Source organism: Stigmatopora nigra, chromosome 9 (assembly GCF_051989575.1).
Source record: "Stigmatopora nigra isolate UIUO_SnigA chromosome 9, RoL_Snig_1.1, whole genome shotgun sequence".
In the NCBI taxonomy this organism is placed as follows: domain Eukaryota; kingdom Metazoa; phylum Chordata; class Actinopteri; order Syngnathiformes; family Syngnathidae; genus Stigmatopora; species Stigmatopora nigra.
The window spans coordinates 15,109,454-15,136,526 of record NC_135516.1 but is presented as its reverse complement, the minus strand read 5'-3'; the positions used below and the strand labels follow the sequence as shown (position 1 = coordinate 15,136,526).

Below are 27,073 nucleotides of genomic sequence, written 5' to 3'. Positions count from 1 at the left end.
TGCATTGCGTCATGACCAAGTATTGGCACATCTTTTTTTTTTTGTACTAAATGACTGCGTATTCGACTGTCATTTTAACAAAAAATGCAAAAAACACATTGTATGCCATTGCCAACAAACATTTATTGTCTGCCTCCTCACCATTTCATCAAGAGTTGACCATAGTTGCATGAACATAAACTGCATTTATTAACAATTGACGGCGATAAACATCGGACACGCCATCCGGCCCTTCTATTAAAATGAATTGGACACCCATGCCCGGAAAATATCCCGTCAGTGGGCAATTTCCCGCAAGAATGCAACCCAACTGTGTTCCACCTGGCGGTGGACCAAATGTCCCCAAAGTCTAAAATGCTGGCTGGACAAAGTGGGCGTGTCTTTGCAGGTGTCCAATCAGGTGGAGGGAATGTGCTTGTGTATCCACCTGAGCTTCAACTTTTCTGCTTTGCTTTTTGTCTCAAGAGCTGAAAGAAAAAAAGGAAAAAAGAAGTGAAGGTTAGTATTGGGCTTTTCCCCCTTTTTTTAAATGTTTTTTTTTTATTCTCACCCCACTGGCTCTTGACAAAATCAATTGCTGCTCCTTTATTCCCCGCCGTCTTATTTTGAAGGGACATCATCTGGTTGCCTAACAAGAAAAAAGCGTCCCCCCTCTTAACTCATTGCCTTCCTTCCATTCCAAAGAATTGAATTCGTGCAAATCTGAATTTTCCAAACGTAAACACGAGCGTACCCAAACCAGAGAACGTTTGGAGTAAGAAAACAATGACTCACTGGTGACGCGGTGAATTTCGGCGCCGTAAAGCCGCGACTGAACAAAATCTTTGGCCGCCTGCTGCTGGAAGACAGACCACTCTTGACTCTTTGCCATGGCCACCTTGCACTTACCCTTAAGTCTGGGGAAGAAAAGAAGTGGATTTGACATCTATCGCCGTCAGTGACAGCCAGCCAGTGCCTTTTCTTACTCTTTGGAGTTCCAATTTCGTTTTTTCCTAACTATGATCTCCTCTTTCTCTCGAGGCTCGTCCTCAAATTCTTTCTGGCTTTGCGTCCTAAAACGTCAAAAATAAGATCAATAATGCGTGCCAAAATATGAATACGGGTGCAAAACGTACTCTGATGAAGCAATTTGTTCCAGAAGTTCCGTGGAGAGAAGTTTCTTTTTCTGCCGGAATGGGAAGAAAACAATTGTTAAAAAAAAGAAACGAAAAGTGCAAAATGGCCATTTGTGAGTGTAGTGAAGGTACCTTCTGCTCCATGAACAGTTCCTGCCTCTTCTTTCTCTTCTCCTTCAGCAACTCTTTCTCTCTGTAAGCAGGCTGACTTTTAAACCTCAGGAATTTTTCAAACACTCATACAATTGGGTGACTTTAAAAACAAACAGGACGAGTGTGTGTTGTGTTTACGTCCACTCGGCTATCGCCACCATCGAGCCCGGCTAGCAGCTAGCTTACCTTCTGGCGCTTTTTTGCGCCTGCTCAATGTTCCGCAGCGCCTTGGTCTTGGAGTCGTTAAAGGTAACCTCTTCGGGTCCCTCGTCGTCGCTGCAGCTCATTTCCAAACGCAACGGCTCCGTCAAATCGTGGCTTTGGTCCATTTTGGAAAGTCTGGTCTTAGCGACACGTTTTGTGGGGGCCATATTTAAGTCGGATCGTGACGCAATGTCCGCAATGGGAGTTTCTCACTTCCGTCGCGCCAGGCAAACAATCCGCTACTCGGAGAAGAGAAGAGAACGAGACGCCACGTACCATGCAGGCAACAAGCGTCTTGCTCCTCCAGCTGGTGCCGCTGGTCCTGCTGCTGGGCTTCCGCGTAGCCGACGTGTCCGTCTTGGGCCTCCCGTCGGCCACGGCCCAAGCGTCGCCCTGCCTGGCCCCGCTGCAGTGGGAGGGCCGGTGGGTGGTATACGACCACGGCACTGGGAGAAACACCCGGGCCGCGGTGTCCTACGACGGCCAGAACCACAGACTGCGGGTGCTGCAGCAGCACAAGAAGCACACGCCCTGTCAGAGGTGCTCATATTTCTTTTTCTTTTTAACGTCGAACACGTGTAAATAAGGTCTACTCACAAGAAAAAAATCCTAATCAATCCACTACATGTCCATTTCTTGCAAAAAAAAGTTTGAGGTACTGCTGGATATGTTGTGTTTTGCTGCTGATTTAGATTTAGACAGTTTTTTTCTTCTTGTTTTCATACTTGACGAAAGCTGGACTCAACATGCTCGCACTTGATTTGTTTGAACGGTGCACCGATTGCCTTTTATGAAGTGATCGTATTGCGCTTAGATAAAAATAACTTCACCTCAAAACGTTTTGGGTCATTTGCTAGTGCTCGCCCTACACAATGCCGCGTCTTAAAATCCATTCAAATAGATCAATCATCGTGAATAATACATTTTTAAAAAGTGCAATCGCCTGGTTATTGGCCCCAAGAACGTGCTAAAGTTCATTTAAGAAAAAGAAAAGAATGCATTACCTAGGCCAAAATACTTTTGGTTCCCCCTTTTGGGATTCGGATCCCCCTTTTTTTGGGGCCTCCTTCGGAAGTACGCCCAGAAATTCTTGTGTTGAAGTCTTTCTCCGCCAAGCCCTTCCCAGTTAACCCATTGGCTGACATTTGTCCCAGGTACTTTGAGTTCATCTACCTGTACGACAGCATGCTGATGTTCCGAATCGACCAGAAGACGCAAGAATGCACCAAGATGGGGCTGAGCGATGCCTGGGACCCCTTCGACATCCCCGACAACTCCACCTTCGAGGACCAGTACGTCATCGGCGGCCCCGGCGACAACGTACAAGTGCAGGAGTGGTCGGACCGGAAGCCGGCCAGGAAACGTGAGTTTGCCTCCGTTCGCGTCGTCGGTGGCATCAAAGAGCTTCAATGAATCCCGGAGAGCGCCACAGCTTGAAAAAATCATTGCGTCTGTTTTTTGGGGGGCGTGGCAGACGAGACTTGGGTGGGCGTGTACACGCTGCTCGACTGCTACCCGGTTCAGGAGACGTACATCAAGAACACCAGCGTGACCACCTCCACGCGCTTCTTCAACATCAAGTTGGGCATCAGCGACCCCGAAGTCTTCACGCCGCCACCTGGGTGTCAAGCGGCGATGGCAAAAGCCGTCGACCGACCGCTGTGCTGAGCCAACCGAAAACGCCCTTTTCTGGTTTGTTTTTTTGTCGTTGTCCATTTTGTGTCGAAAACATTCTGCACCTTACAATAAAACCGACGACCGGTGTCAATATTCGGCCCCCCGCGTCTTTCTGCTTGGCCCGCAAAAGTTTGCATTCACTAGATTTCCAGAATATACATTTTATTGTAATAATATATATTCATCCTCTTTCAACATTTAAAACAAATATTTCTTTAAAGAAGCATCAAGAGGTAAAATGAAGTAATGTAGTAAATAAGTTATAAATACTTCTAATGGGGTCATTTGGTTATTAGAATATAGAGCTATAACAAACAATATTAACTTTATATCAAAATTCACCAAATATATAACACCAAAAATTTGGGTAGAATATATTGTAACCATTTTTCTGAGTGTATACACTACTTCCCTCACACTACGGGCCCGACGCAAAATGGCCGACATCTCACGACAGTAGTCCCCGAGTAATAGTAGACTAGTACGTATCTATGAGTGGCGCAATCGGTGACGTAGTACAACTTCCGTTACTCTGAAATCTTCCGCTACATTTCTCGTAGTGACAAATCCACACGATCTCCGCTAAAGATGTTTCTTTTCCTGGGCGGACCACCATTTGGACACCTTCAGTCTCTCGCTGACTTTATAATACAATGTTTGTTAAATCTTTGTGTCAGGATAAGTTCGTCTTGTTAATTGAAGCCCCGTTCAGGTTTGCCCATAGCTCGGGTTAGCCGAACTCCGGTTAGGTTAGCTTAGCTCGTTAGCAAACACGACACGTTCGTGAGCGTCACAAAGTGTTGCAAAGTGCAAAAATGTGTGCCAGGCCGACCCCCGAACACACGGAGGAGCTGCTGTGTGGGCGAAAAGAGGAGAGAGAGCGTCAGGAACAAGAAGTGCAGCATCGCCTTCTCTTCCATCCAGTTGCAGGTTTGGACTATTTAATTCACGTCATAAAATATGAAGCATTGAATAAAGAGCATTTCCCATCAAGTCACTGCTATATTTAGCATACCAACTGCTATTTAACAGTAAAAAGAAAATTCTGCACTGTGTCATCAGGAAAAAATATCTTTTTCCAGAGGAGTCCCTCCAGACCCGAGAGCAATACCCGCCCCGAGTTAAAGAAGAAGCGGAAACGACCGGCCCGTCGTTCATCTCGGTCCCTTTAAAGAGCCAAGACCAAAGTCCCGGGTTCGGGGCCCGAGGCGTCGGGTCGCCAGGCTCCGAGATCCAGCGCGACGGAGAACCGAGGCGGCCGCGGGCCGATGGCGAGCGCTTGGAATGCCCCGAGTGCGGGAAGAAGTTTTCCTCCAAGAGGACTCTGAGGATCCACTCCCGGGTCCACAGCGGCGAAAAACCTTACATGTGCTCCGAATGCGGCAAAGGATTCTCGCAAAAGACCACTTTGACCCGCCACGCGCGGATGCACAGCGGCGAGAAACCGTTTGCCTGCGCCGTTTGCGGCAAATGCTTTTCGGAAAAGGGCAAAGTGACCAAGCACTCGGCCACGCACAGCGGCGACAAGCCCTTCGCCTGCTCCCTCTGCGGCAAGAGCTTCTCTTTTAACGGCAACTTGAGGAAACACGCCGTCACGCACAGCGGCGAGAAGGCCTTCTCCTGCCTGGTTTGCGACAAAAGGTTTTCTCACAAGGGCAACTTGCGAAAGCACACCCGCACGCACACGGGCGAGAAACATTTTGCCTGCCCGGCGTGCGGCAAGACTTTCGCCGATCCGTCCAATTTGAAGACGCACGTTAAAGGCCACACTGGGGCCAAACCTTTTGACTGCTCCGTCTGCGGCAGGAAATTTTCCTACAAGCAAAGTTTAGAGCGACACGTCGCCACGCACGGGAAGACAAGCGGCCATCTTGCCAGGGTTCGTTCACGTCCTGGGACTTTTGATCCGACCGAGTCATTGTGATCGATTTATTGATTGGAACTTTTTGGCTGAAGCCACGAGGGAGAACCATTTGGGAAAAAACCTAGCCGTCATGTCAATAAAGACGGATTCTCTTAACTTTTATGGAGAACAACAGAAGTTTTTATTAAATATCATTTTAGCAATAAACTTAATCTGATGGCTGGCACACGTGCATTTCGACAACTGTGGTCTATCTTAAATAAATATCGCTATACGCGTATATTGGTAAATTAGTTTGAAGGAAACTTTGCCCGGAAATAAAGCAAGTCTGAGGAAAGCAACGTCATCAATAGTCGCCGGCATGGAACACGTGCTAGCATTTCCGCAGATGTCAGAGCACGTACCAAATCGCCTTCGGAACACAAATTCCTCCAGAAATGTCCTAAACGAGCCTATAACTCGACACAGCGTAAGCCTTTTACAACTTCTCCGTACTCAAACGCCATTTTAACAGTCTTTATGTCTCGTTTAACTCGTTTTGTTGCAACTTGACAATCTGCTAGCTTAGCTCGCCGCTAACATGTTTTTTGTTGTCCACATAGAGATCAAAAACCTTTCAAAATGTGTGCAAGGCCGACAGCGGAGGAACTATTTGGCGGAGGTGAACCAAAGCTTTTCCAGCATCTTGCAGGTTTGTTTTGGAAATATCCATTTTTTCCTCCATGCATTTAATGCCCTTCGAAGTATTGTTATTCCCATTGTTTATTCATAAAGTGCGTCGATTTAACTCCACGATTGCGACTGACGACGTTAGATTCCTACTGTTTTCTGGCTAGATTTTAACACCCTAGAAGAGCATTTTGTCGGACTAGTGGCCAAAAAAGTCTTAATTGTGCAAAGTAAATCTTTTTTTTTTACATAGTACCTAAATAATACCCCTAAATAATAATAGCGAGCGGATCGATTCATGGAGCGTACCAACTGTTCCAATAAACCAGGAGTATGAACCCGTAACCTTTTCCATGAAAAAAACATCTTCCCTCCAATCTGCCCATGAAGACATCCCATGCAAACTCCACACAGATGGAAATGACCTGGATTTGAACTCAGAACCGACACGCTAGCCACTCCTAGGAGCACTTTTCAAAATTTTGTGGCCAGAGATTTAACTGGTACAAACACCAATGCGTTGTTGCTCTTTTGACACGTAGATGTCAGCCCACAATATCCCCCTCCCCAAGCCCCGGACCTTCCCGTTAAACGGGAGGAAGAACCAAAAGCCCTGCCTGTCAAAGAAGAAGAGGACAATGCCATCTGCCAGTTTCCCTCCACCTTTGGCTCTTTGAAGAAGGAAGCGGAAGACTCGTGCGAGGGAAACGCCGTGGCGGAACCTCCGATCGATAGCTCCCGGGGCGACCTCATGGCGCCACTATCCGACGGCGACGTGACGGAGGATGATGGCGAGGGTACCCCGGGCGACCCGACGGGCAAAGGCGAGAAAGGCCGCTGGAGGTGTTCTCATTGCGGCAAAGGTCTGAGCACCAAGGGCAACTTGAACAAACACGCCAGGATCCACAGCGGGGAGAAACCCTTTGCCTGCTCCATCTGCGGGAAAAGCTTCGCCGCCAAGATGAATTTAACCCGGCACACCCGAAGCCATACCGGAGAAAAACCTTTTGCCTGCTCCCTCTGCGAGCGACGCTTTCCCACCGCGGCCGGATTAAAATGTCACACGCGGACGCACACCGGGGAGAAACCTTTCCGCTGCCCCGCCTGTCCCAAAAGCTTCTCGGATAAGACCAATCTGGCGACGCACACCAGGATCCACACCGGCGCGAAACCATTTGTGTGTTCGCCGTGCGGCAAGGCTTACTCGGACAGGTCCAGTCTGAAATCCCACGTGAGGGCGCACAGGGGCGGCGGGAAAAGCTTAGCCTGCCCGCTCTGCCCAAAAGTCTTCTCGGCCGAAACGAGTCTGAGGCGGCACGCCGGCCAGAAACCCTTCGCCTGCTCCATTTGCGCTCGGGCCTTCGCCATGAAGTCGAGTTTGACACTGCACGCCAGAAAACACACTGGGGAGAAACCCTTTGCCTGCCCCGCTTGCGGCCAAAGCTTTACCAGGAACACCAATTTAAAAAGACACCGACTGGAAAAGGAGCATTGATTGGCTGCCGTGGATAAACCGGAGTTGGTTTTGTTGAATTGACCTTGGACTTAGTAGTGATTATTGTCACCTCAGCCAGCCAAACAATCAGCAGTGACTTGAGACCTTTTGAACACTTGCGAGTCTTGTCCGCTAGAGGGAAGCAAATTCAAGAAATAAAGCTTTTTTCAATGGACGACTATAAATACAGTGGCTTTAGGATTAAAACATTGATGTGGAGGTGTAGCCGCAAATTCTTTTTGCCGCTTTTTACTGCTAATGTTAATTAAAAAAAAGATAAACCTCAACTAAAAATTGGAGTATTTGTTTAATAAATAACAGTCTAAATAGGCCTGTCAGTAGACTAAGCAGTCTCTTATTTATTTTTTATTTTTTGCTAGAATGCCCAATAGGTTTGAGAGCGCTTAGTCACGTGTCAAAGAGGGGTGCCGGATTTTACCCTGGCCCGTCATTGATAGTCAAAAGAGCATTTTCTTACGCTAGATGTTCCCTATAAAAAAAGCAGCACGCTCTCTTTGTGTGGAATTCTGAATAGAGCCATTGTTGTTGTCCAACGACAAAGGCCACGAATACGGCACCCTTTGAAATTGTTGGCCAAACGGGCTCGTTAGTCGTCCCCATTGGATTTGCTTGGTTTCCTGGCTTTAGCAGACCAATTAGGCGGCGCTCCGCCCATGACATCACTCTCATTGTGACCGGCAAATTCATCGGTAAAACAAAATGGGCCTTGTTTTCGTGGCCGGCGGAGATCAATTTAAAACTGCTAAATTGGTGGAGACCGTTATGCCTCGGTTCGGCGGCCATTGGCCACCCATCGGTGGAGATTCCCATCTTCTTTAAACGTTGAATAGATCAACGTGGATGCTATGAGTGACGAAAGACGTGCGTCACGTTTGGGCTGTCTTGGCATCTCCGTCTGATAAGCGCTGATAAAGCATATACATATTTTTTCCAGTGCTCTATTGCCCTCGAGTGATAACAGAGTGCACCGACCGCACCTTGTTAGAGTAGCATGATGCATGATATTCACCAAAACGTGACATTGAGGACGACTAATACAGCGGTATCGGGAGCTTCTCAAATCCGCTCAGCCGTGTGCAAAAATATGTGAGGATAAGCCAGGGGTGGGCAAACTTTTGGGCCTGCCGGTGGCCATGCTAATGGTGTGACAGATAGGCCCCATCAGCACAAGATTCGACGATACATATAAAAAAGTGCATCTGTTAAATACAGTACATATGAAACAAAGTCGCCACTGAATAAATGATGCATATTGAATATTATTTTTTGTGCTAAATGATAAATGTGGATGCCATTCTTGTTCAGTGGGCATTATTTATTTATCTGTCTGTATATAAGCCCCACATTATTTTCAACCTTTTTTCAGTTTGAAATTCTTTTTTTTAAAGAGAATGATCTTGGCTTATTTCCCGCCTTTTCAATTCAAACGTGATTATTTTCCCACCCCACTACTTTTATTTTCTATTATTCTACACATTCATTATAATTTTAGTGCCATAGTAAAAAGGCCCAGAAAAAAATGCTCCATTGATTTGAATGTGGTTTATTTTTTGTCGTCCTTTGTGAAGGCCAAGCATTTCTTGGACATTTCTCGGAAGAAACGGCAGCACCAAACCGAGGCGTCCCTCAAAGTGGCCAGATGGAAGGAACTCTCTCTTTCTCGCCGTTCATTTTGGAGCCACTCCGCATAGCATCTCGCTAACGGAAGGAGGCGCGGACCTGGCGGCCCTTCAGCGGCTGGGGGGGCCGGAAGTTGTCGGCCATGCAGCACTCCTCCTCTCCTTTCCCGGTGAAGAGCAGGCGACGGAACGCCGCCATCTGTGGACGGAAAAGGCGTGCGTGGGGCAAACCGCTGACCGGAAAACCCCGTTTCGACCCCCCCGACGGTACCTGGGCGGGACTAACGCTGATGGGCTCCTTGAGGACGATCCAGGTGACGCTCTCCAAAAGCGGCGGCGTGGTCAGGGAGCCGTCGTACGTCCAATAATCCAGGGACGGGGGCAGAAGGCTCTCGGGGTTAAAGTTGGGGAAAGTGCTCTGCGCCCCCTGCAGTCCAAAAACAAAACAACAACAACAACAATGAAAATATACTCATCCTGGCCTTCATCCTAGCACCTTTTCATGCTTTCACCTTTGTTTTGATGGAATCCAAGCCATCCAAGACCTTCTGCAGTTTGGGGTTGGCCGCACCAATCTGGATGGACCACATGCGACTCATTTTTTTTTTTTTTTTTGTGGCACCCACTTACCCCGGCTAGCTTGCGCGATAGCAGAGCGGGCGGAGAAAAGCCACGGCAGCCGGACCCACCTTGAGGAAGACCCCGACCACGGCCAATCCGTCGGCTTGACCGGCCGCCTCCCCAAAACTGGGATATTTGGTGTTCCAGTGCACCAGGTGAAGCTGAAAGAAAGGCGAGAAGGGACCGCCACTCATCACGTTGGACCAAAATGGCGCTGAATTTGGTAAGAGCCTTGCAAAAATACTTTGGATGTGTCCATTTACGTCCAAAATATTTATTGAATGGCCGTCAAAGTATGAGAGAGCTCATACTCTTGTGTTTCTCCTCACCTCGCAGGGGAACTTGATGCCATTGACGGTGTGTTCGGAACCTCTCTCGTCACTGGCTCCCCAGTGGAAATGGAACTGCTTCAGGCGGTAAGTTCCGCTAATGGGACCCCCGGTCAGGGCTGGGAGGGGGACGAAAAACAAGGTGGTGTTATACTTGACTTATTGGTAGTGCGTTCCAAGCGGTCTAGTGAAGTATGCGCAATGGCGACACTTGGTGGTCAATAGGCGAACGAATCGTGACCCTCGATGAATTTTTGCTTTGTTAAAACTGCGTTGAACTCAGTACGTCCAATTTATTTCAAATATGAGCCCATAGATCTTAAATGATCTCGTTTCACTTGTTCAGTCACAATTTGAAAATATTATCTTTTTGTATTCCCAAATTCTCATTTTTTTATTATTATAATTTGATTATCTCATTTGCTGCTAAGTATGTGTTGTGGTAGTTGCCAAAAAAAAGAAGTGGAAAATCACATGGTTTTTTTTCAGCATTTTACCCATTTATAGTCCGTGTGAGGTTCGCGGAGGGTGCCGGAGCCTGTTTTTTCCCACCCGGCAGATTAGTGACGCAAATGAAGGGGCGGCGACGTCACGGCGTGTCATTATCTGCCGCCCCGCACGCGGCGGGGTGGGGGCGTAAACAAGCTACTGTAGCCAGCCAGATAATTCATACGTGATGACGTGGACGACCCAGCGCCATTGGATAGACGCTACGTGGCTTACTGGAAGAATCCACGTCGTCCAAGTAGTCCACCTGGAAGGAATGGCCGTTGTTGAGAATGCCGGTGGAGTTGGACGGGTCGTATTTCAGCTTCAGGGGCTTCAGGGAGGGAGAAAACAGGGCGTCCTTCGGGACGATGTCCACGGGAGACTGCCGGGGCCCGTTGGCGATGGGGTAACCTTCTTCCCATTTGTCCGGCCCTGCGCAAAGACACAATCCGTTTAGTGACAAAGGATTATTCTTCCTCTGGCCAAGATGCACCCTCGCACCTCCCACTTTATCATTAGTGAGTGTCCAAAGCAGTTGTAAGCGAGAGGGTGGCAATTCCTCACTCTAGAAATGGACGTCTATCACAGTGCATTTGAGTTCATAACATAACTTTAATAATTACTTTCATCAATAGGATGGAGTGCCGTGCTAATATAAAAAGAATAACATCCATCACTGTGTCATTTTTCCCCCTTTTTTTGCTTGGAATCGTGATTAAAAAGCCATTTTTTTAACCTCAAAGTATAGCAAAATTATTATGCTGTCTATAAAACAGTATTATTTTTGCGTGTTACACTGTTTACAAGCAATAATAGTGCTCCAAAAAAGTGCAAATCAGTCCACTGTAGAAAAGATTAATGTTGCTTCACCACAAAAAAGGAGTTAAAAATGCAAAGGATCTATGTATATAAAACAAAACAAAAAATGTCGATTGCATGAAAATTAAATACAGAAATGAAACAGAGAACACAAATTGTATCAAATCTGTTTTAAAAAAGACAAAGGTTGCCAGTGTCAAAAGTTGAAGGATAATAGAACTCACCATTAGTGGGTCCGTATCCCCATTTATGAGACATGTTTGCTGGTGAGACGATTTGAGACGATAAAAGGGAGATGGACAAGTGAAAGGTCAACGTCGGCACGAGCTTTTTATATACGGACAGTGGCGGAGGTGGTCCTGACTGAGATGAGATGATGCCCCCTCCAAGGCGGATAACTCAAGTGCCAACCCAAGTATACACCCCAAGTACCCCCCCCCCCCAGTTCAGGCATAAACAGTATTACTTTAGCCCCAAAACTTAATTTGACCAATAAGAAGAGTATAAATAAAATGCACAAACCCTGAACTGTAAAAAATAGAGTACAAAACATTCAACTATTTAAAAAAAATAGCATTACTTAGTAAATATTTCAAATTGCTTTTGCCCTTTTTGACCAATAGCTTCCTTGATGCATATTTTAGGCAGGATGTCACAAAATAGGATTCAACTTGAATATTTGTAATGTTTTTAATATGTCATTCAATTGAAATTGTTTCCCAAAAAATGTTTTCTAACTACGCTATTATTTGTCACAGGTCTCTTCCATCAAGTCACCAAAATTGTCGTTTTCTGCCCCCTTGCGGCTCAGTAAGAAAATGATTTACAAGTGTACTTACTACGGTATGTATGAATGCATTTCCTCTTAACAATTTTATTTCACTAAATTCTTGACGAATTTTCTCTTGAACTAAACAAAAAACTATATTTAAAGCCTTACATGTCAATTATTCCAAACCCTTAAGCCTTTTCTGCACCTGTCTAATTGACCAAACACTGAATACCTTTTGAAAAAGAAGCCAACAGAACTGTGTATTTTTTTTCAATAAGCTACATTCCTGTCATTTTTCATTTGAAAGAGATATAAATGAGTTGAGATGCATCCTTTTTTCATAGGCCTGCAATTTCCTGACGGACGCTTCGGGCAAAAACGCCATTCCATATTCTTGCCACCCCACACAAAGTCCAAGTACAACATTCGGACCAAATAATTTCATATTGTATTTTTTCCAAGTGGAAAATGGCGATGTATTTTGATGTTGGTTTTACAAGTGATTCATGTGCTGCCATTGACGACGACAGGCGTATGGTCAGGCGAATGCTGCTGCGAAATGAACAGGAAGTTCCCTTTAGAAAAGCCCCCAATTCTACAGGAAGTGACATAGTTACCAGGAAGTGATTCAGAAATGCCCTAAGATCAATAAACGTTATTTGGTGCCTATTTCTGCTTTTACTCACTTAAATTTAATGGTTTATATTACTTATAATGATACAAAATAATGAAAAACTTCAAATAAGGATGAGTAATTAAAAAAATATTTACAATTTTTCAACGACAAAAGGGGTCATTAACCGAAGTATAAAAAAAAGAAAACTACACCAAAAGACATTAAAATAAAAGATTAGCCCATCAAAAATCCTATTGAGTAAAATATTTTGTAGGTTAGCAGATCGAAGTAACGTCAAGTTCAATTGCAGCAAGGGATTGTGGGTAGCAATCCGCCATTGGTGGTTGTGTTCAGTCAGAAGTCAACATGTCGCGGATTTATCGTCAGAAAACTTTACTTATTTTGCCACGTAAGTTCATTTAAGGTACAATCTTTATTTAGTTAGAGTTGGGACGTCATGAGTCATGTTATTGGTCTTTTGTTCGGTATATTTTGTGTGCATTTGTTCGACGAAGCCATTTGGCGTGCCGAGTGCTAATGGCTAATGCGAGGCTATCGTTCCAGGAAGTGTCTGTACGTCACATGACGCATTGCCGCCTTTTTTTCTACCAGTGCGTAGTTCACGTTTACTACTGTTGTATAATTTGTTTTTCCCTTTTGAAAATGAGCATTATTATTTGACGGTGAAACGTAATCCATCCCTATACGTGAATAGCAGTCGGCGTGAAAGATACATTTCGGCATGAAAAGGTGAATAGCGTAACTTTTCCACCCACAGCATGAAGTACAGTTTATCACCGAAAGAGTTAAGGTTAATCCTGGCAATCTCCGGCCGCCTTTATTTTGGCGAACAACTTCCGGAAGCGCTCGCTCGAAAACGGTGGATTGATTTCAACTCCTGTCCGCAGGCTTTCGCCACTTGATGCCCACGCATTCACGCGTTCACGCATTCTCGCGCTCTCGCGCTCCTTCCTCTTCCGTCTCCCCCGCCGGTGACTGCGCGGACAGCGGCGAGAAGACGCTAAGGAAGGGACGTACGGACGGATGGACGCACGCGGGGACGCGTCTTCGGATGCTGCGCGCTCCTCGACCATCATGTGAACATCTGACCGAGGTAAGGCCACTTTTGATGGCCACACGTTTTTACGTTGATCAATCGCTACGTCGCCGTGGGTTAGTGACTCACCTCGCACCTGCAACGAGAAAAAAGGGGGAGACAAGGAGACATGGGGGGGAGGAAGAGGAGGCGCGAGGGAGCGAGCGAGCGACCGTTCATGGCCGATGCTCGTCCTCCTCCAACTCTGACGCTCGCGATGGAATATCTCGGCATCTTGAGCAGGAGCTGTTGGAGATCCACCCGTGTGTTGTTCTACGTTTTTTTTTTAAATTAAGAATTGGCCTGAAATATGACACATTTTTTGGGGGGGATCTCAACAGCACCGTTTGAGTGCAGTGATTTTTGTTCTAGTGTGATTTGAAGAAATGAAAACAACTAGGAACTCTTGGTAGAAGCTCCCACATCTTTAACCCTTTCTTGCGTGATTTTTTTCCTTTTCCCGTTACGCTCCTATTCGACCGTGGTCTCAAACTTGCGGTCCGGGGGCCGATTCCGGGATAGTCTTTTGCGGTAGTTTGTCTCGTCCGCGTGGGGGTGGTCAAATGACCATTTAAAATGGAAATTTTAGGTAAAAAATGCTTAAACAGTAAAGAATATGCAACTGAAAATAGGCTTGAGTCATAAAAATGTCTAAATAAATCCAAAATATAGCGTGTAACCAACGAACGTCGACGATCCGATGGCATTTTGGGAAAAAGACGAACAGGTTGTCGCCCCTCCGGCCCATTGTGATGTCCCCGAGTGGAAAGGAAAGAAAAGAAAAGAAAAGAGTGGGGCGATTTGGAGTGCGATTGCGACGCACTCATCCTTGGCTGGGATTTGTCCGCCTTATCTTCTTCCGCTTGAGTGAGAAGTTGGGGGGCTTGTGTCAGATTGTCGCCTCTGGCTGAGGATGAGGAGGAGGAGGAGGAGGAGGATGGAGAGGAGGATGAGGATGAGAGTGGTGCGCGCTTGTAATTGTAGAGGAGCAAATGCTGATGAGAAGACAAGAGCTAAAAAAGAAACCTTTTAAGTTCCTAATTCCACCTCAAGCTATTAGAACAGTTATAAGTTGTTATAGCTTGAGGTGCTGTCATTTACAGCAGCATACAAAACATTGACATTCATCTTTGAATGAAGGTTATAATGTGAAATGATTTCAAATATTATTCTTATTGGCACACATCACTAGAAGTAAGTGTGTTTTTCTTCTTCTGTCATTATAGTACTTACTGTTATTACTAGTACTTTGTTTGGCCGTGAATAAATGCCCATGTTATTCTAAACGAATGTTGTTATCCGTAAGGTAATCGTTGGCGTTTGAAGGTGGCATCCCTTTTTTTTCATCTACTATTTGCGTCCAACGTCTCAAATGGGTGTATTTTGGTATCCCCTGGTAAATTATGGATTAGCCACCAAAGTGCAGTCCAGCACTTTATGTTTCCGTGACACAAAAGTCAAGGCGTAACAGCGCCTGACTGACTGAGTGTTTCCTTCTTCTTCTTCTTCTTCCTTCTTGGGCTTTCTGCTGACTTTTTAAAAGCCAATGACCGCTTCATGCTTGCCATTTGCTCTTCTATTCTTATTCCTTCCCTGGAGGCCATTTTTTCCCTCCTTCATTCCGTTGTGTTCTTTTGGTGTTGGGATTTTTTTATTCCCTTCATGGCCTTTTTTTTTTGCGTGTCGATGTTCTGAATTTCAATACTACTTCTAAGATTATGGCGGAATATAGCGACTGTTTGAGCACCATGCCAATTTCCCTGTAAAAAATGTGTCCATCCCAAACGTTGACATGTTTTTGCCGCTCATTTGACATGTGCCCTGCTCTGTTTTCATTGTGCCCGTTTGCCTTCACGTCAGCGCCAACAATTCGCCAACGTCGGCACAAAATCGTACGACGGAGCCGAGCGGCGGTGACGGCGTCCGTTCAAATCCTCCGGGCAATCGCACGCGTCGTCGACATTGCGTATTAACTGGTCCTTTCGACGTCCAATCAATTTGATGTGGGACGTCTGGATGCTCCCAGTCCGCTAAAGGAAATACTCCAAATACGTAGTCTGTACAATAGTTAAGATGGTATATCTATTCAAATCTAAGGCTCCGATAACGTTGTCCCAAATGGCTGTAAGGGGTTAAAAAGGCCAACTAAAGAGGTCTTTTCCAAAGGCCGCCCTAAGAGCAGTTGCATATTTGTGGCGTTCCGACGCCGTCGGCTCTCAAGAGCCTCCGAGGTGCGTAGCGGCGCGCCTCTAAATATCACGGGTAAAATAAGAAAATAAAAAGAAGAAGAAGACTCCACTCCACAGTGGTAATCCCATTTCATGCGACACAATATGCAAAGACTGTAGGCAAAGCTCCCCCCCTCTCTCCCTCTCCCCCCCCCCCCCCTCTCTCCGTTCACGTAAGCAAGCTCGAAATGTTCCAAATGTCAGCGCAAAGCGACGAGTCTTGTTGGCAAACGGGAGGAATCAGTCCACCAGATGCCACTCTGTCTTTTTTAAGAAGAAATACACCTTGTTTAAACCCTCGCGATCTGCTCGCAAATGCCTGCAAAATATGGACAATGTAGCGTCAAGGAGTCGTATAGTACGTACGCAAGTCATAATTGCATAGGTCAAATCAAGTGTATCAGAAAATATTTCGCTTTTAAAAAAAGAAATTGATTAAAAGAACTGGATTAAAAGCTCTAAATATTCCGTTTTTTATCGATCTAAAATAATGTCTATTTTAGCTTTTTTAAATATATATTAAAAGGGGGGAAATCAGTAAATGGAATATACATCTATATCATTTGAATTTGATCCTAAAACAGAAAGTCATGATTGACATTCCCGGGCCACACAAAATGATGCGTTGGGCCAGATTTGGCCTAATTTGTCACGGCTTAATTGTAGTTTGGCGTGGCATCGGCGTCTTTACGACGTCAAGTGTCAAATTGTCATTTGGAGCCGCTTTGAATCGGACGTTGGACGCGTGGCCCCGAGGTCAGGCTCCGTCCGGGCCCCCCCGTCCGGGCCCCCCACGTCCGTTGTCCTTTCTTTTCTAGCGATGCGTTGGGATGCTTGTCGCCGTGATGTTGGATGCCTTTTAAGACGGACGGGTGGGCGAACGGGCGGGATGCTTCTCGTATCTCTCTCGGCGGGTGCGTGCATTCGTGCGTCATAGCAAAAGTGGCTGACAAAGGGGAAACCCTTCCCTGCTTCCTTCTCTCTCTCTCTCTCGTCCTTTTTTTTAAAGCAATTCCATCATTTTTCTATGCCCTACTTTTACCGTTTTCCAGACTGATAGTCCAGACCATGGGATGTCCGACTCGGTCGGGTTGGTTGGTTGGTTGGCGGGCCGCTTTAACTTCAACTCTAGTTCGTGTGGGCCGGACCATCAAAGATAGAATATTTTTCCATTTATTATAAAGTAACTGGATTAAAACCCCTAAATATTCCATTTTTTATAGATCTAAAACAATGTTTTATTTAGCTTTTTTAATCTATATTTTTAAGTCTGCTGCTTTCATTGGATTAGGATGAAATTGATAATTAAGAAGAAGAAAAAACACTGTCCCAAAACATTTGCCCGCTCGCGCGCAGCTGACGAGCGGAAATAAGAACGCCGCCGCCGCCGCCGCCGCCACCACGTCGTCGTCCGATCGGAGGTGTCGGGATTTTTTGAGTCACGTCGTTTATTTGGCGGCGTTTTTTTAGATTTTTTTTTTTTTCTCCAAAGTCCTTGACACTTCCCACCGCCGAGCCGTCTGCTCCCCGTTCGTTATCTGTCCGTCCGTCCATTGTCGCCACGGCGGCGGGGATGCGCAAACTGACAATTTCATTTTGCGCCCGGCCACATTGACAAAATCAGCGGAACGGAGAGAAAAAAAGAAAAGGCGGGTGGCGGGAATGGAAGGCTTGGGGGGGGGGGGGAGTAGCGGCGGCCGCCCACGCGCTTCTAGCCAAGCTCGCTTGACTCACGTCAGTCGGTGGGCGAACACAAGTGTGTGTGTGTGTGTGTGTGTGGGGAAACAGGACTCTTATCATTAAGGGGAGGAGCTTCAGTCTTACAAAATGACGGGTTCAAGATTTGGTGGCGGAAAACTAGCAACGTGTGGATACGGTTACTACTACCAGTGCTCTTTAGTTTTCATTTGGAAGTCTTCTTCTTCATTTAGACCGCGGGTGTCAAAGTGGCGGCCCGGGGGCCAGATGTGGCCCGAGAAGCTCAATCATGAGTGCCCACTTTCTGTTTTAGGATCGATTAGTATAGATGTATATGACATTTCCTGATTTTCCCACTTTTAAATCATTGTCATTTTTTAATCCATTTTTTCTGTGTTTTAGTTCAAAAATCATTTTGTAAAATCTAAAAATATAGATTAAAAAAAAGCTCAAATAAACATTGTTTTAGGTCTATAAAAAAACGGAATATTCAGGCCCTTTAAACCAGTTCATTGAATCCATTTATATCAATAAAAGAGAAAAAAAAGTACTTTTTTTTATAAAAACCTGATGGTGATATTCATAGTTTCTGGATGAAATCAAAGTATTCTTCTTCATTTTGCCCCGTGGTGGAGTTTATCGGCGTTGCGCTAACCGTCAGGTGGTGGTCCCGGCTAGAAAGCGGGCCGTCATTTCCGTCTGATAGTGACAAAAACTGCAATGGAGTGTGGTGTGAGCGTTTTCTGGCCGGAGATTAAAAGAAGGAGAGATTTTTCTTGGCTCCAAGGTGGCTCGCTTAGCTTGTGCGCTAGGCGCGTTTGCTATGGTGGCTCTCCGTCGTCATGGCAACTCACTTGCGAATAAGCGCTGACGCGTCACGCGCTGCTTTTTGCTTGTAAGACGTGTTACGTACAAAGATATTTGTCCACTTTTTTTCCCTCCCACCCACGGGTCGACGTCTTTGGCCGTCCAAACGGTTTTCAGCCAAACTTTGGTTCTCAGTCAAAGCGTCTTGCCAGTCTAATATGACCGGGTTTCATGAATTGTTCTGGTTAACGTCGGCCGGGGCCTTTTTTCTTTTTTGAATGGCGTGTCGACGTCCCGTGGCAAACGTCTGTCTCGGTGGCCGTCCATCCCATCCGGCTCCATCCGGTAGCGTTTCTATCCAAAGGCGGGTGACTCAACGGCTTTTTTGTTCAGCGGCTTTCATTTAGCCCAAAATAACTTGATCCGAGCCCTATTTTCATTCCTCCTCACGCCTACACGCCGCCGTTGCATCAAGCCAGCAGTCTGTTCGTTCGTTCCTTCGTTCGTTCGTTACGCGCGGCTCTCCGTAAAAGGCCAACGGATCTTGGGCGACTCTTTCCGTGGCTCTTCTTCCTCTTATCGATGAAATCCACGGAATGCCTTTATTGTCATTATGCCACCAGTACAATAAATTGCTCACTCACCTCAAAAGATTTAAAAATGTAGTAAGGCAAAGAAATACGAGTGGCTCAAGTGGTTAGCGGGACATGCTAAAGCTAGCTATAAAATTGGCAGTGCTAAGACTGAAATCAAAGTTTGAGAACCTTCCTTAGGAGGGGGTGCCGGTTTCTAACGTCAGACTGTATTCCATTCCAAGTGTGTGAGAGAGAGAGAGACCAGTATCCAACCAGTGGAGCTGTCAGAACGTGTTAAGCAGCGTTTTCTTGCGGCGCCATGGAAAGAGCCCGGCAAATGTATTTTATTCTTGTTTTTAAAATGCCTTGCTCCGTAGCGCCACTGGGCCGCCAATGCAAAAGTGTCAGGCTGGCACGCTCGGGCCTTCTTTGGCGGGGGAGTCACTTGGTCGGAGTCACTTGGACCGCGACTCGCCCGCCGTCAAGACAAAATGTCTTCTTAAAACAACAATGACACTGTAAATATGGTTCATAATTAGCCTGTCCTGCTAACGGCAGCGGTTGGACATGGCGCCCCTTATGTTTGTTTTGGTTTGACTTGCCCGCCGTCTCACCTTGTTTCCGTCTTTCCGTCCCCTTTCAGAGTCCGAAGCTCACCTCTCAGGGAACGTCATCCGGATCGGCCGTCCCGCGTCGCCCCGCCCCTCCCCCCCACCCACGCCACCGCCATGAAAGGCCTCTCCGGCAGCCGTAGCCACCATCACGGCGTGACCTACGAGTCGGCGTACCAGGCGGCCTACGAGCCCACGTACGATCCGCCGCCTCAGCCGGTGGAGCGCAAGGTTTACCCCACGGGGCCGTCGGAGGCGGGGCTCCCCGTGGCCGTGCCGCACCCCGGCGAGGCGTCCTACTACAACGCCCACCGGACCTCCTACCCTTCGGAGCACCACAACGCCGTCCCGTACGGGACCTTCCCCAGGAGGTGCCACTCGGTGTCGTCATCGTCTCACCACCCCGAGCCCGCGGACGAGTGCGTGGCCGTGGTGCCCTACGTGGGCGGTGGCGGCGGCTACGGGGGTAAAATGCCCGGCCGGGTGCCGTCCAGCTTTTCCGACTCCTTCGAGCGCCAGCTGTCCTTTTCCCGAGACGGCTACCACACGCTGCAGTACAAGCGGGGGATGTCCACGCCGACCCCGGCGCCCTCCTCGGTCTCGGTCCCGGGCCCCGTCGAGGCCAACAACGACAGCCCGGGCAGGATTCGCCACCTGGTCCACTCGGTCCAGAAACTGTTCACCAAATCGCACTCGCTGGAGGGGCCGCACCACACGCCGTCGCTCAAGGCGACCAATAACGGGAGCGTCAATGGCGGAGGCGGCGGCGGCGGAGGCGGAGGTCCCAGGGCCAGCCCGGACGGCCAGAGGAGGCGGAGCAAGAGTCGCGAGCGCTGCCGATCGGCCGAGCCCAAACACCGCGCCCACCACCATCACCACCACCAGCTGCACGGCTCGGCGTCGGCGCCGGGTTCGGGCTACTGGAGCTCGGACGATAACCTGGAGCAGGAGTTGCGTCTCTACCGCCCTCCCCCCCAGCATCATCACCCCCAGCATCATCACCCCCAGCAGCATCACCACCACCAACAACAACATTACCAGCACCAGCACGGGCACCACCACCACCACCAGCAGCAGCAGCAACAGCATCGCCACCACCATCAAGCTCCGCCCTCGCCCTCCGTGTCGCCCCTGCCCATGCCCGTGCCCATGGCCATGACCATGGGGCGCTACCCCGGCGGCGACCCCGACCAGCACCCCCAGTTGCCGGCGTACCTGCTGATGGACCCTTACGGCACCGTGGGCGAGCACGCTCAGCGCGGGCCATCGCGTCCTCGCCCCGCCCTCAAAGCCTCCCGGAGCAACAACGACGTCAAGTACTCGGCAACGGCAGTGGTGGGCGCGGCCCCGCCGGTCGCCGGAGGGAGCGGTCCCTCGCTGTCGGTGGCGGAGGCGCCCCTGGCCAAGAAAGGGGCGTGGTCATCCAGCTTAACGGTGAGCAGGGCCCGAGAGGTGTACGCCGCCGACCGGAGCGTCCACGCCGGATGCGCTAACCCAAAGCTAGCTAGAGCTGTAGTCCCATCTCGGGGCAGTCAGCCACAGGAGCGCACTTGCCATTTCTTACAGGTAAATAGATTGGCGTCCCCAAAGCCTCCCACCCCGGCGAGCGCCGGCTACCTTTCACTCCTCCCGCCCGTCGACTCTTCATGGCCGACAATGTTTCCTCCAAGCCGAGAAAGTAGGATTGACATTGAGTGTAAACAACGACAAATTGCCCAAAGTGTCGTGGCAATATAGCGCCACCTGCTTTTCTTTTAGTACCATTGATGGCGCTAGCATCCAATCCATTTCGATGGGGAGGACGCCAACCCGGGAACCTGTCAAAAGGGATTGGACGTCATCCTTGCTAAAATGCTCTTCAAAGTATTAGCAGACGATGAAAAAAAAACCCCCCCGCCCGCCCATAGTGAGCCCAATGCCTGTATGCTAGCTACTGTGTTGCTTGTTTAGGTTGCAGCACTACTTGATATTTGTGGCAGGTCAGTTTATTGGCCTTCTTTTTTGGAAGGGGGGCAGGATTAGCAGAAGATTAGCATATTATGCTAAGCATACCACGCTTCTCTTAAGGGATGTAGCATTGCTAAATGTGAGTGGCAGGTCCGTTTATTTCAAATTGAAAAGGATATAGGAGGTTGTGCTAATTGTTTGTCGCCATTTTTAAGAAGGCACTCATTGAAAGTGTATTCTGACTCGGAGCTAGTTTAGCACACTTCCACTATTATTGACTATGTATTGATCGGATAGATGGGGAGCCCAAAGCTTAAGTTTGTGCTATTTGCGCTTTTGAGGGAACATTGGCCATCTTCCTCCAACTGTCATTCACTCCCCCGCCTGCCTGCCCGCGCCACCTCTCGTTATGGAGAGAGAGCCTCTCTATTCCTCCTCCTCCTCCTCTTCTTCCTCCTCCTCCTTTTTTTTTCTCCCACCATTTTAGTTGAATGGCAAAGTAAGGTAGCCTTACTTTCCGAATGGCAGGCCAATTCATCTTTGTTAACTTGCATTTGAATTTCTCCTGTCTCTCCGTCTTTGCTTTTTGTGTCTCACACACACACACCCGCCGCCCGCCGTCTTGTATATGTTCTGGTGCTTTTTGTGGAGGCCACGTCGGTCGGGGATAACTTTTCGTTGTCGGAGCCTTAAAGGTTTTTTTTTTTGTCCTTGCAAGGTGTTAGTAAATGTTGGACCATTTTTGATTGTTTTTGGGCCACCGCGATACCCGCGGGCCGCAGGTTGGACACCACCGCGGACCGTCAAAGCCATTTCTTCGATATTGTTGGAAATGAAAAGTTCTCCCCCGCCGCCATTTGGACTTTTTTGCTGTGTCTTTGTGTCAGCGCATGTTTGAATGTATTAAGAGACAATTGTCTGTCAAAGTCTAACCATTGGCTGGCATTATGATCCGTGTCCAAAATTGTCTTTGCCATTTTTACAAGCATTTTTTTTGCATCGATCTTTTTTTTTGCTGGTTAATTATAAGTTTAAATAGTCATTTTTTTTTGTCTGCTAACGAAAGCTAGCCGTTTATTGACGTCTTACGAGTTGAAGTTGTCGCCGTGACTACCTCCAAAATGGCCGTTTTTTTCTGTTCTGGTACGCCAAGTCAAATGATTTCCTTTTTCCTCTTGCTTTCTCTCCTACTCTGTCTCTCTTTCTCTTCCTCTTTTAAGGCTTTTAATGAGAAGATCATTGCGTGTTTCAATAGTTGCGTGGACTTGGGTGAGGTTCCCATGACCTTTTCAACGAGGCAAAGTGCGGCTTTTCTCCGGGTACTCTGCTTTTCTCCCAAAAAACACGCCAATCTCGACTCATTCTGGCTAAACGTTCCCTCGCCGTGAGCAATGGGGTGTCTCATTATCTATCGGCTTTGCAAGTCTCCCTGGCAAGCGGCGTGCGCACGGGTGCGTGCGTGTGTGCGTGGGTGTGCCGCTGCCGTGCCGCTGCCTCCGCCGAGCAGGTCAGCGGGTCGGTTCCCGCGGCTGCAGCTGGTCCTTTTCCCCGCCCGCATTGTCTTTTTATAGGCAATTTGCCTGCCTTCCTTCCGCGTTACGTCAGGCGAACATCCGGAAAGCCAATCGGCCTTTCCTTGGGTGACTCACTTGTCTAATTAGCGGCGTGGCGCCGCCGCTCCTGCCTTTTATTGTCTGTGGAAATTTACACCGGCTCCACAAACAACAGACTTTTTTTTTTCCCCCAACGTGAACACCCACGGACGCTCTTTTATTTTTTATTTTTTTGAAAGTGCAGAGGCCGCGCGGCAAGAGTACTTTAAGACGATGGCGTCATTGTGAATTGCGCCGCTTCTCATTGGACCGTCGTGTCGCTTGAAAATGAAATGACGACGGCTGTTTCTATGGATATGCATTTTAGCTCAAACGTCACTCCCCTGAGCTAAACCCTATTGTTCTTTTTGAAAAGTGACTTTTTACTGAACTTGTTGATTGGTAGGAGTTGCAAAATGCCACGAAAATGCTTCCAATTGGAGATTGAGTTGATAGGAAAGTAGCGGGTGTGCATTAATTAGCTCACGGTGCGGACACAGGGGATGTGGCGGACGTTGTGATGGAGCCGGTGTGCTCTTTTTGGCAGGTCCCTCAGGACGAATGGAGCTCTTTCTCTCCGCTGGGGAAAGAAGATGACATCCCGTGTCGGAGGATGAGGAGCGGCAGCTACGTGAAGGCCATGGCCGAGGAGGACGACGACAGCGAGGACGAAGAGGACGAAGAGGACGAGGACGAATCGGACGAGGCCAGTACCAAACCTTCCCCCAAGATGCAAGCGCGGCGTGCCAGCTACTTGAAGGCCACGCAGCCTTCCCTGACCGAAATGACCACCTTACAGTAAGGCGCTCTTTCTTCCCCCAAAATGGCGACGCTTTGGTCAGGTGGACATCCCCAAGAGTGTAAAGTTGGCGTTCCCTTTTTTTGTTGTTGTTGTTTCAGGATTTCATCGGAACACTCGCCCAAGCTCCAAATCCGGAGCCACAGCTACCTGCGTGCGGTGAGTGAGGTTTCCATCAATAGAAGCCTGGACACCCTGGACCCCAAAACCCTTCTCGACCCCAAATCGTTGCTGTCCTCACCCCAATACCGATCACGCAATGAAAGCTACATGAGGGCCATGAGCACCATCAGTCAGGTCAGTCGGTCGGTCAGTCGGCACACCTCGTCTCCGCCGTGCGTCCAAACGTGCTCATCACGCACCACGGCCACCGACGGACCAAAAAAAAAATGAGAATAAATCTTTTTTTATATTATTTTTTCATTAAAATTCATTTAAAAAAAAATCAGTTGCAAAAAAGAGTGAGTTAGGAAAAAAAATCATTTTAAGATATTGAGTGACTCTTAACTTTGACTTCCTCCTTTTGACCATGTTTTTTTGTTTGGCCTTTGAGTAGAAAAGTCTCATTTTAAAATGTAATGACTTCTTCTTACCATTTCTTTCTTCTTTCTCCCCAGTTGAGTGAACTGGAGGTGAATGGGCAGATTGAGCAAGTATGCGAGCAGGTCTACAGCCAAATGCAAGCTCAGGCCATGGAAGCCGCCATGAACCGGATGGGAAGACTGGACCGGATGGACCGGATGGACAGAATGGAGAGGATGGACCGAATGGACCGAATGGAAACCATGGACACCTTGCCCATGCCGGGATCCTTCCGGATGAGGAGCCACAGCTACGTGAGGGCCATCGATCAGGGATGCGCCACCGAGGACGAGGGCGAGGGAGGGCGCCCGCTGCTCCTGCTGCCGTCCTCGCCGCCGCGAACCTCCGCCACCACCGTCAGGACCATCCAGAGCAGTACAGGTAGGACACTTTCTGCCGGGCTCACCTTACTTACTTCTCTTTTTAAGTAGTTTTTTTTACCGTACGACTATTAAGCGCATCGTATTTAAAGGCGCAGTGTCAATAACGATTGCTATTTCTGTATTTTACACAGAGGATGCAGCGTTCTTTTAGAGGCCACGCTTGTCCCAAATAGTTTATTGTTGTGTTTGTAACGCTCTTTGGCCGTTAGGCGACCTACATTTGCTGCCCCGGCGGGAATTTCTTGGCCGATCTGTCCGTCTTCAGTCGGCCATGTTGTTTAGCCCGCCCTTAAAAATGGCAGCTCTTTATAGATGAGCGGACATTTGATTGGAAATGCTGCCTCCATGAGCGCTCGACTGAAAGTTGCCTTTTGGCCAATGGCCACCGGACTTTTACCACATTTATATTGTTTTTTTTTTTTTTAGCGTCTTTTTACGCTGCTCAAGAGAAGAAAAAAGATTTGTAAGTGAATATTACTTGACATCTGTTGGCCAAGTTGCTCCAAACTTGTACCCAAGATGTGTCATTTAGCCGTAAACAAATTATTATTATTATATTTTTTAAAAAGCGTATATTTATTAAAACCCAAAAATGCCCATTTTTGTCCTGGAAAAGCGTTAAAAAGATGGAATGTTTTGGCCTTTCCTGACAAGCGATCCCAAGCCAGAAGCTATTTGTGGACTTGCCGATTCATCGCTACGCAAACGGCGACCGACCTCGTCTGGAGAGGAGGCGCCTTGGGCCCAAACGCCGACGACCTCTTTGACCCCCAGCCCATTTCTCTGCAAGCTTGAATGACATTGTCTTTTCTCTGTTTTTCCCTTTCAGTTTCGTCTTGCATCACCACTTACAAGAAAACCCCCCCGCCGGTGCCCCCCCGGACGTCCACCTGCTCGGCGGCGCCCAAGCCGTACATCTCCATCACGGCGCAGAGCAGCACCGAGTCGGCGCAGGTGAGCGGTGGCTGGTCAAATTCTAAACGTTTGAAGGCAATTTTCGGGGTTAAGTTTTCCCCGTTGTTAACGCGGCAGGACGCTTACATGGAAGAAGAGGGACCGAGGGGCGACGCCACGCTCCAGTCCGGCCTCAGCAATTCCACGGAAAGCATCGACAGCATGAAGGCGCTGACTGCCGCCATCGAGGCCGCCAATGCGCAGGTCAGGTGACTCGCCCTTTCTTTTTTAGACTCGAGCGTGAAGGGAAATGACAAACTATACTATGTCGTTTTTTTTTTTACCCCAAAAAATCCTCACTATACTATGTCGTTAGGCTTATGCACGAACCCCAGAGATGTTTCCTCTCGATTTTGCGAGTCGTAACCTTTGCTTTCGCTTGCGTTAGATCCACGGGCCGGCCAGTCAGCACGTGAGCGTGACCATCAGCGGCCCCGCCCCCTCGGTCCCGAGCCGCCTTCCCGTGGCCGAAGACGAGTACAACAGGAAGGAGGCGCACGGGAAGGGCAGATGTCTCTCCATAGGTATCCAGGTAGACTCCTCTCTTTTCAATGTTTCGTTTCATTGGCCGCCGCCATCGTCCACGGCGAAAGACGGCCCTTTTGAAACCCGCTTCCAATCAGGTGGACGGACCGGAGGAGGAGGAGGCGGACGATCCGTCCAAGTTCGCCTCGGTCGGCGTGCAAGTGGAGGATGACAGGCGGTGAGCGGCCGCCATCTTAGCGCGTCCTATTTGCCACTCTGAAGCGAGAACGTTCACTTAAGTGTTCAATTTTTTTTTGGCAGGTATCGTCGCATCCAACGCTCCAACAGTGTGACCACGGCTGTACAGGTAAGGCGCAAACGACAAAGTATAGTATCATTTCACTTTTGTTATTGTTTGCTGTAGGAAGTTAGCCGATGTTTGCTCACAAATGAAACGTTAGCCAACATTATTTGCATTCCATCTTTATTTGTAATATGTCTGACACACGACGTTTTCCTCCGCCAGGCCGATTTGGACACGCCGGGCTTCCTGGACGCTCCCGTGTCGGACTCTCCTCACGGGGATTTCCCGTCGCCGTCGCCATCGCCGCTGCCGTCGCCGGGCTTCCTCTGTCGCCAATACTCCCGCGACATGGCCACCTCCACGGTCAGCATCCAGGGCTCGGGGAACCACTACCACGCCTGCGCCTCGGACGAGTACGAGGACGGCGACTTGGACCCGTCCATCCTCCCTCCGCCGGACCCTTGGATCGACGGCGTGGGCGGCGACGACCCGTCGGACGACGTGGCCTACCGCGCCTCGGCCATCTTGGACGTGAGTGTCTCGTCCCGCGTTGACCACCTGGCGAGGGC

At 48.4% G+C, this 27,073-nt stretch overlaps 6 protein-coding genes across 10 annotated transcripts in view; 3 read left to right on the top strand and 3 right to left on the bottom strand.

Moving 5' to 3' along the window:
• Nucleotides 1–165: 165 nt before the first annotated feature.
• Nucleotides 166–1,967, bottom strand: nol7 (nucleolar protein 7). The gene is made up of 7 exons (XM_077723577.1): nucleotides 1,455–1,967; nucleotides 1,248–1,308; nucleotides 1,116–1,165; nucleotides 966–1,052; nucleotides 775–896; nucleotides 551–628; nucleotides 166–467 (listed from the first exon to the last, which is right to left on the bottom strand). The coding sequence occupies exons 1-7, from the start codon at nucleotides 1,637–1,639 to the stop codon at nucleotides 397–399; spliced, it is 654 nt and encodes a 217-aa protein (XP_077579703.1). The 5' UTR covers nucleotides 1,640–1,967; the 3' UTR covers nucleotides 166–396.
• On the top strand, nucleotides 1,671–3,993 carry epdr1 (ependymin related 1). 2 transcript variants are annotated; one of them, XM_077723576.1, is made up of 4 exons: nucleotides 1,671–2,012; nucleotides 2,627–2,835; nucleotides 2,947–3,164; nucleotides 3,976–3,993. In XM_077723576.1, the coding sequence occupies exons 1-3, from the start codon at nucleotides 1,750–1,752 to the stop codon at nucleotides 3,138–3,140; spliced, it is 666 nt and encodes a 221-aa protein (XP_077579702.1). In that variant the 5' UTR covers nucleotides 1,671–1,749; the 3' UTR covers nucleotides 3,141–3,164; nucleotides 3,976–3,993. The 2 variants fall into 2 exon arrangements, with proteins under 2 accessions (XP_077579702.1, XP_077579701.1); XM_077723575.1 differs by lacking the exon at nucleotides 3,976–3,993 and having other exon boundaries at nucleotides 2,947–3,242.
• LOC144201159 (uncharacterized) lies at nucleotides 3,661–8,346 on the top strand. Its single transcript, XM_077723569.1, has 5 exons — nucleotides 3,661–4,079; nucleotides 4,232–5,069; nucleotides 5,337–5,482; nucleotides 5,618–5,704; nucleotides 6,225–8,346. Exons 1-5 carry the CDS (start codon nucleotides 3,965–3,967, stop codon nucleotides 7,175–7,177), a joined length of 2,139 nt encoding a protein of 712 aa, XP_077579695.1. The 5' UTR covers nucleotides 3,661–3,964; the 3' UTR covers nucleotides 7,178–8,346.
• A 379-nt stretch (nucleotides 8,347–8,725) lies between these two features.
• cahz (carbonic anhydrase) lies at nucleotides 8,726–11,463 on the bottom strand. The gene is made up of 7 exons (XM_077723574.1): nucleotides 11,300–11,463; nucleotides 10,491–10,688; nucleotides 9,768–9,886; nucleotides 9,507–9,599; nucleotides 9,330–9,392; nucleotides 9,089–9,244; nucleotides 8,726–9,016 (listed from the first exon to the last, which is right to left on the bottom strand). Exons 1-7 carry the CDS (start codon nucleotides 11,331–11,333, stop codon nucleotides 8,897–8,899), a joined length of 783 nt encoding a protein of 260 aa, XP_077579700.1. The 5' UTR covers nucleotides 11,334–11,463; the 3' UTR covers nucleotides 8,726–8,896.
• A 1,331-nt stretch (nucleotides 11,464–12,794) lies between these two features.
• dlgap1a (discs, large (Drosophila) homolog-associated protein 1a) overlaps nucleotides 12,795–27,073 on the top strand; it is a 17,115-nt gene continuing 2,836 nt past the window's right edge. For 2 of the 4 annotated variants that reach the window (XM_077723622.1, XM_077723625.1), the window contains exons 1-12: nucleotides 12,795–12,872; nucleotides 13,372–13,577; nucleotides 19,511–21,044; nucleotides 23,565–23,815; nucleotides 23,918–24,113; nucleotides 24,434–24,779; nucleotides 25,611–25,735; nucleotides 25,814–25,939; nucleotides 26,124–26,267; nucleotides 26,359–26,438; nucleotides 26,522–26,567; nucleotides 26,727–27,035. In XM_077723622.1, coding sequence (XP_077579748.1) covers nucleotides 19,596–21,044; nucleotides 23,565–23,815; nucleotides 23,918–24,113; nucleotides 24,434–24,779; nucleotides 25,611–25,735; nucleotides 25,814–25,939; nucleotides 26,124–26,267; nucleotides 26,359–26,438; nucleotides 26,522–26,567; nucleotides 26,727–27,035 — 3,072 coding nt within the window. In that variant the 5' untranslated portion in view covers nucleotides 12,795–12,872; nucleotides 13,372–13,577; nucleotides 19,511–19,595. Of the gene's footprint in view, nucleotides 12,873–13,307; nucleotides 13,578–19,510; nucleotides 21,045–23,564; nucleotides 23,816–23,917; nucleotides 24,114–24,433; nucleotides 24,780–25,610; nucleotides 25,736–25,813; nucleotides 25,940–26,123; nucleotides 26,268–26,358; nucleotides 26,439–26,521; nucleotides 26,568–26,726; nucleotides 27,036–27,073 lie in introns of those variants that run through there. The other 2 variants (XM_077723624.1, XM_077723623.1) reach the window with 2 other exon arrangements.
• Nucleotides 26,689–27,073, bottom strand: part of LOC144201189 (uncharacterized) — a 25,439-nt gene continuing 25,054 nt past the window's right edge. Inside the window, exon 9 of the mRNA XM_077723627.1 lies at nucleotides 26,689–27,062. The gene's annotated coding sequence lies outside the window, so the exon portion shown is untranslated. The remainder of the gene's footprint in view (nucleotides 27,063–27,073) is intronic.

What these genes read in the sequence shown, in the direction of transcription:
- nol7 (XM_077723577.1), bottom strand. Translation starts at nt 1,639, where the DNA reads ATGGCCCCCACAAAACGTGTCGCTAAGACCAGACTTTCCAAAATGGAC. An exon ending in GCGCAAAAAAGCGCCAGAAG is followed by an intron (nt 1,309 to 1,454) that starts GTAAGCTAGCTG and finishes GCCTGCTTACAG; the next exon opens with AGAGAAAGAGTTGCTGAAGG. An exon ending in AACTGTTCATGGAGCAGAAG is followed by an intron (nt 1,166 to 1,247) that starts GTACCTTCACTA and finishes CCATTCCGGCAG; the next exon opens with AAAAAGAAACTTCTCTCCAC.
- cahz (XM_077723574.1), bottom strand. Translation starts at nt 11,333, where the DNA reads ATGTCTCATAAATGGGGATACGGACCCACTAATG. An exon ending in GGACGACGTGGATTCTTCCA is followed by an intron (nt 9,887 to 10,490) that starts GTAAGCCACGTA and finishes TCCCCCTCCCAG; the next exon opens with CCCTGACCGGGGGTCCCATT. An exon ending in GCATCAAGTTCCCCTGCGAG is followed by an intron (nt 9,600 to 9,767) that starts GTGAGGAGAAAC and finishes CCTTTCTTTCAG; the next exon opens with CTTCACCTGGTGCACTGGAA.
- LOC144201159 (XM_077723569.1), top strand. Translation starts at nt 3,965, where the DNA reads ATGTGTGCCAGGCCGACCCCCGAACACACGGAGGAGCTGCTGTGTGGG. An exon ending in AGCCTATAACTCGACACAGC is followed by an intron (nt 5,483 to 5,617) that starts GTAAGCCTTTTA and finishes GTCCACATAGAG; the next exon opens with ATCAAAAACCTTTCAAAATG. An exon ending in GCTTTTCCAGCATCTTGCAG is followed by an intron (nt 5,705 to 6,224) that starts GTTTGTTTTGGA and finishes TTTGACACGTAG; the next exon opens with ATGTCAGCCCACAATATCCC.
- epdr1 (XM_077723576.1), top strand. Translation starts at nt 1,750, where the DNA reads ATGCAGGCAACAAGCGTCTTGCTCCTCCAGCTGGTGCCGCTGGTCCTG. An exon ending in AAGCACACGCCCTGTCAGAG is followed by an intron (nt 2,013 to 2,626) that starts GTGCTCATATTT and finishes CATTTGTCCCAG; the next exon opens with GTACTTTGAGTTCATCTACC. An exon ending in CCGGAAGCCGGCCAGGAAAC is followed by an intron (nt 2,836 to 2,946) that starts GTGAGTTTGCCT and finishes GGGGCGTGGCAG; the next exon opens with ACGAGACTTGGGTGGGCGTG.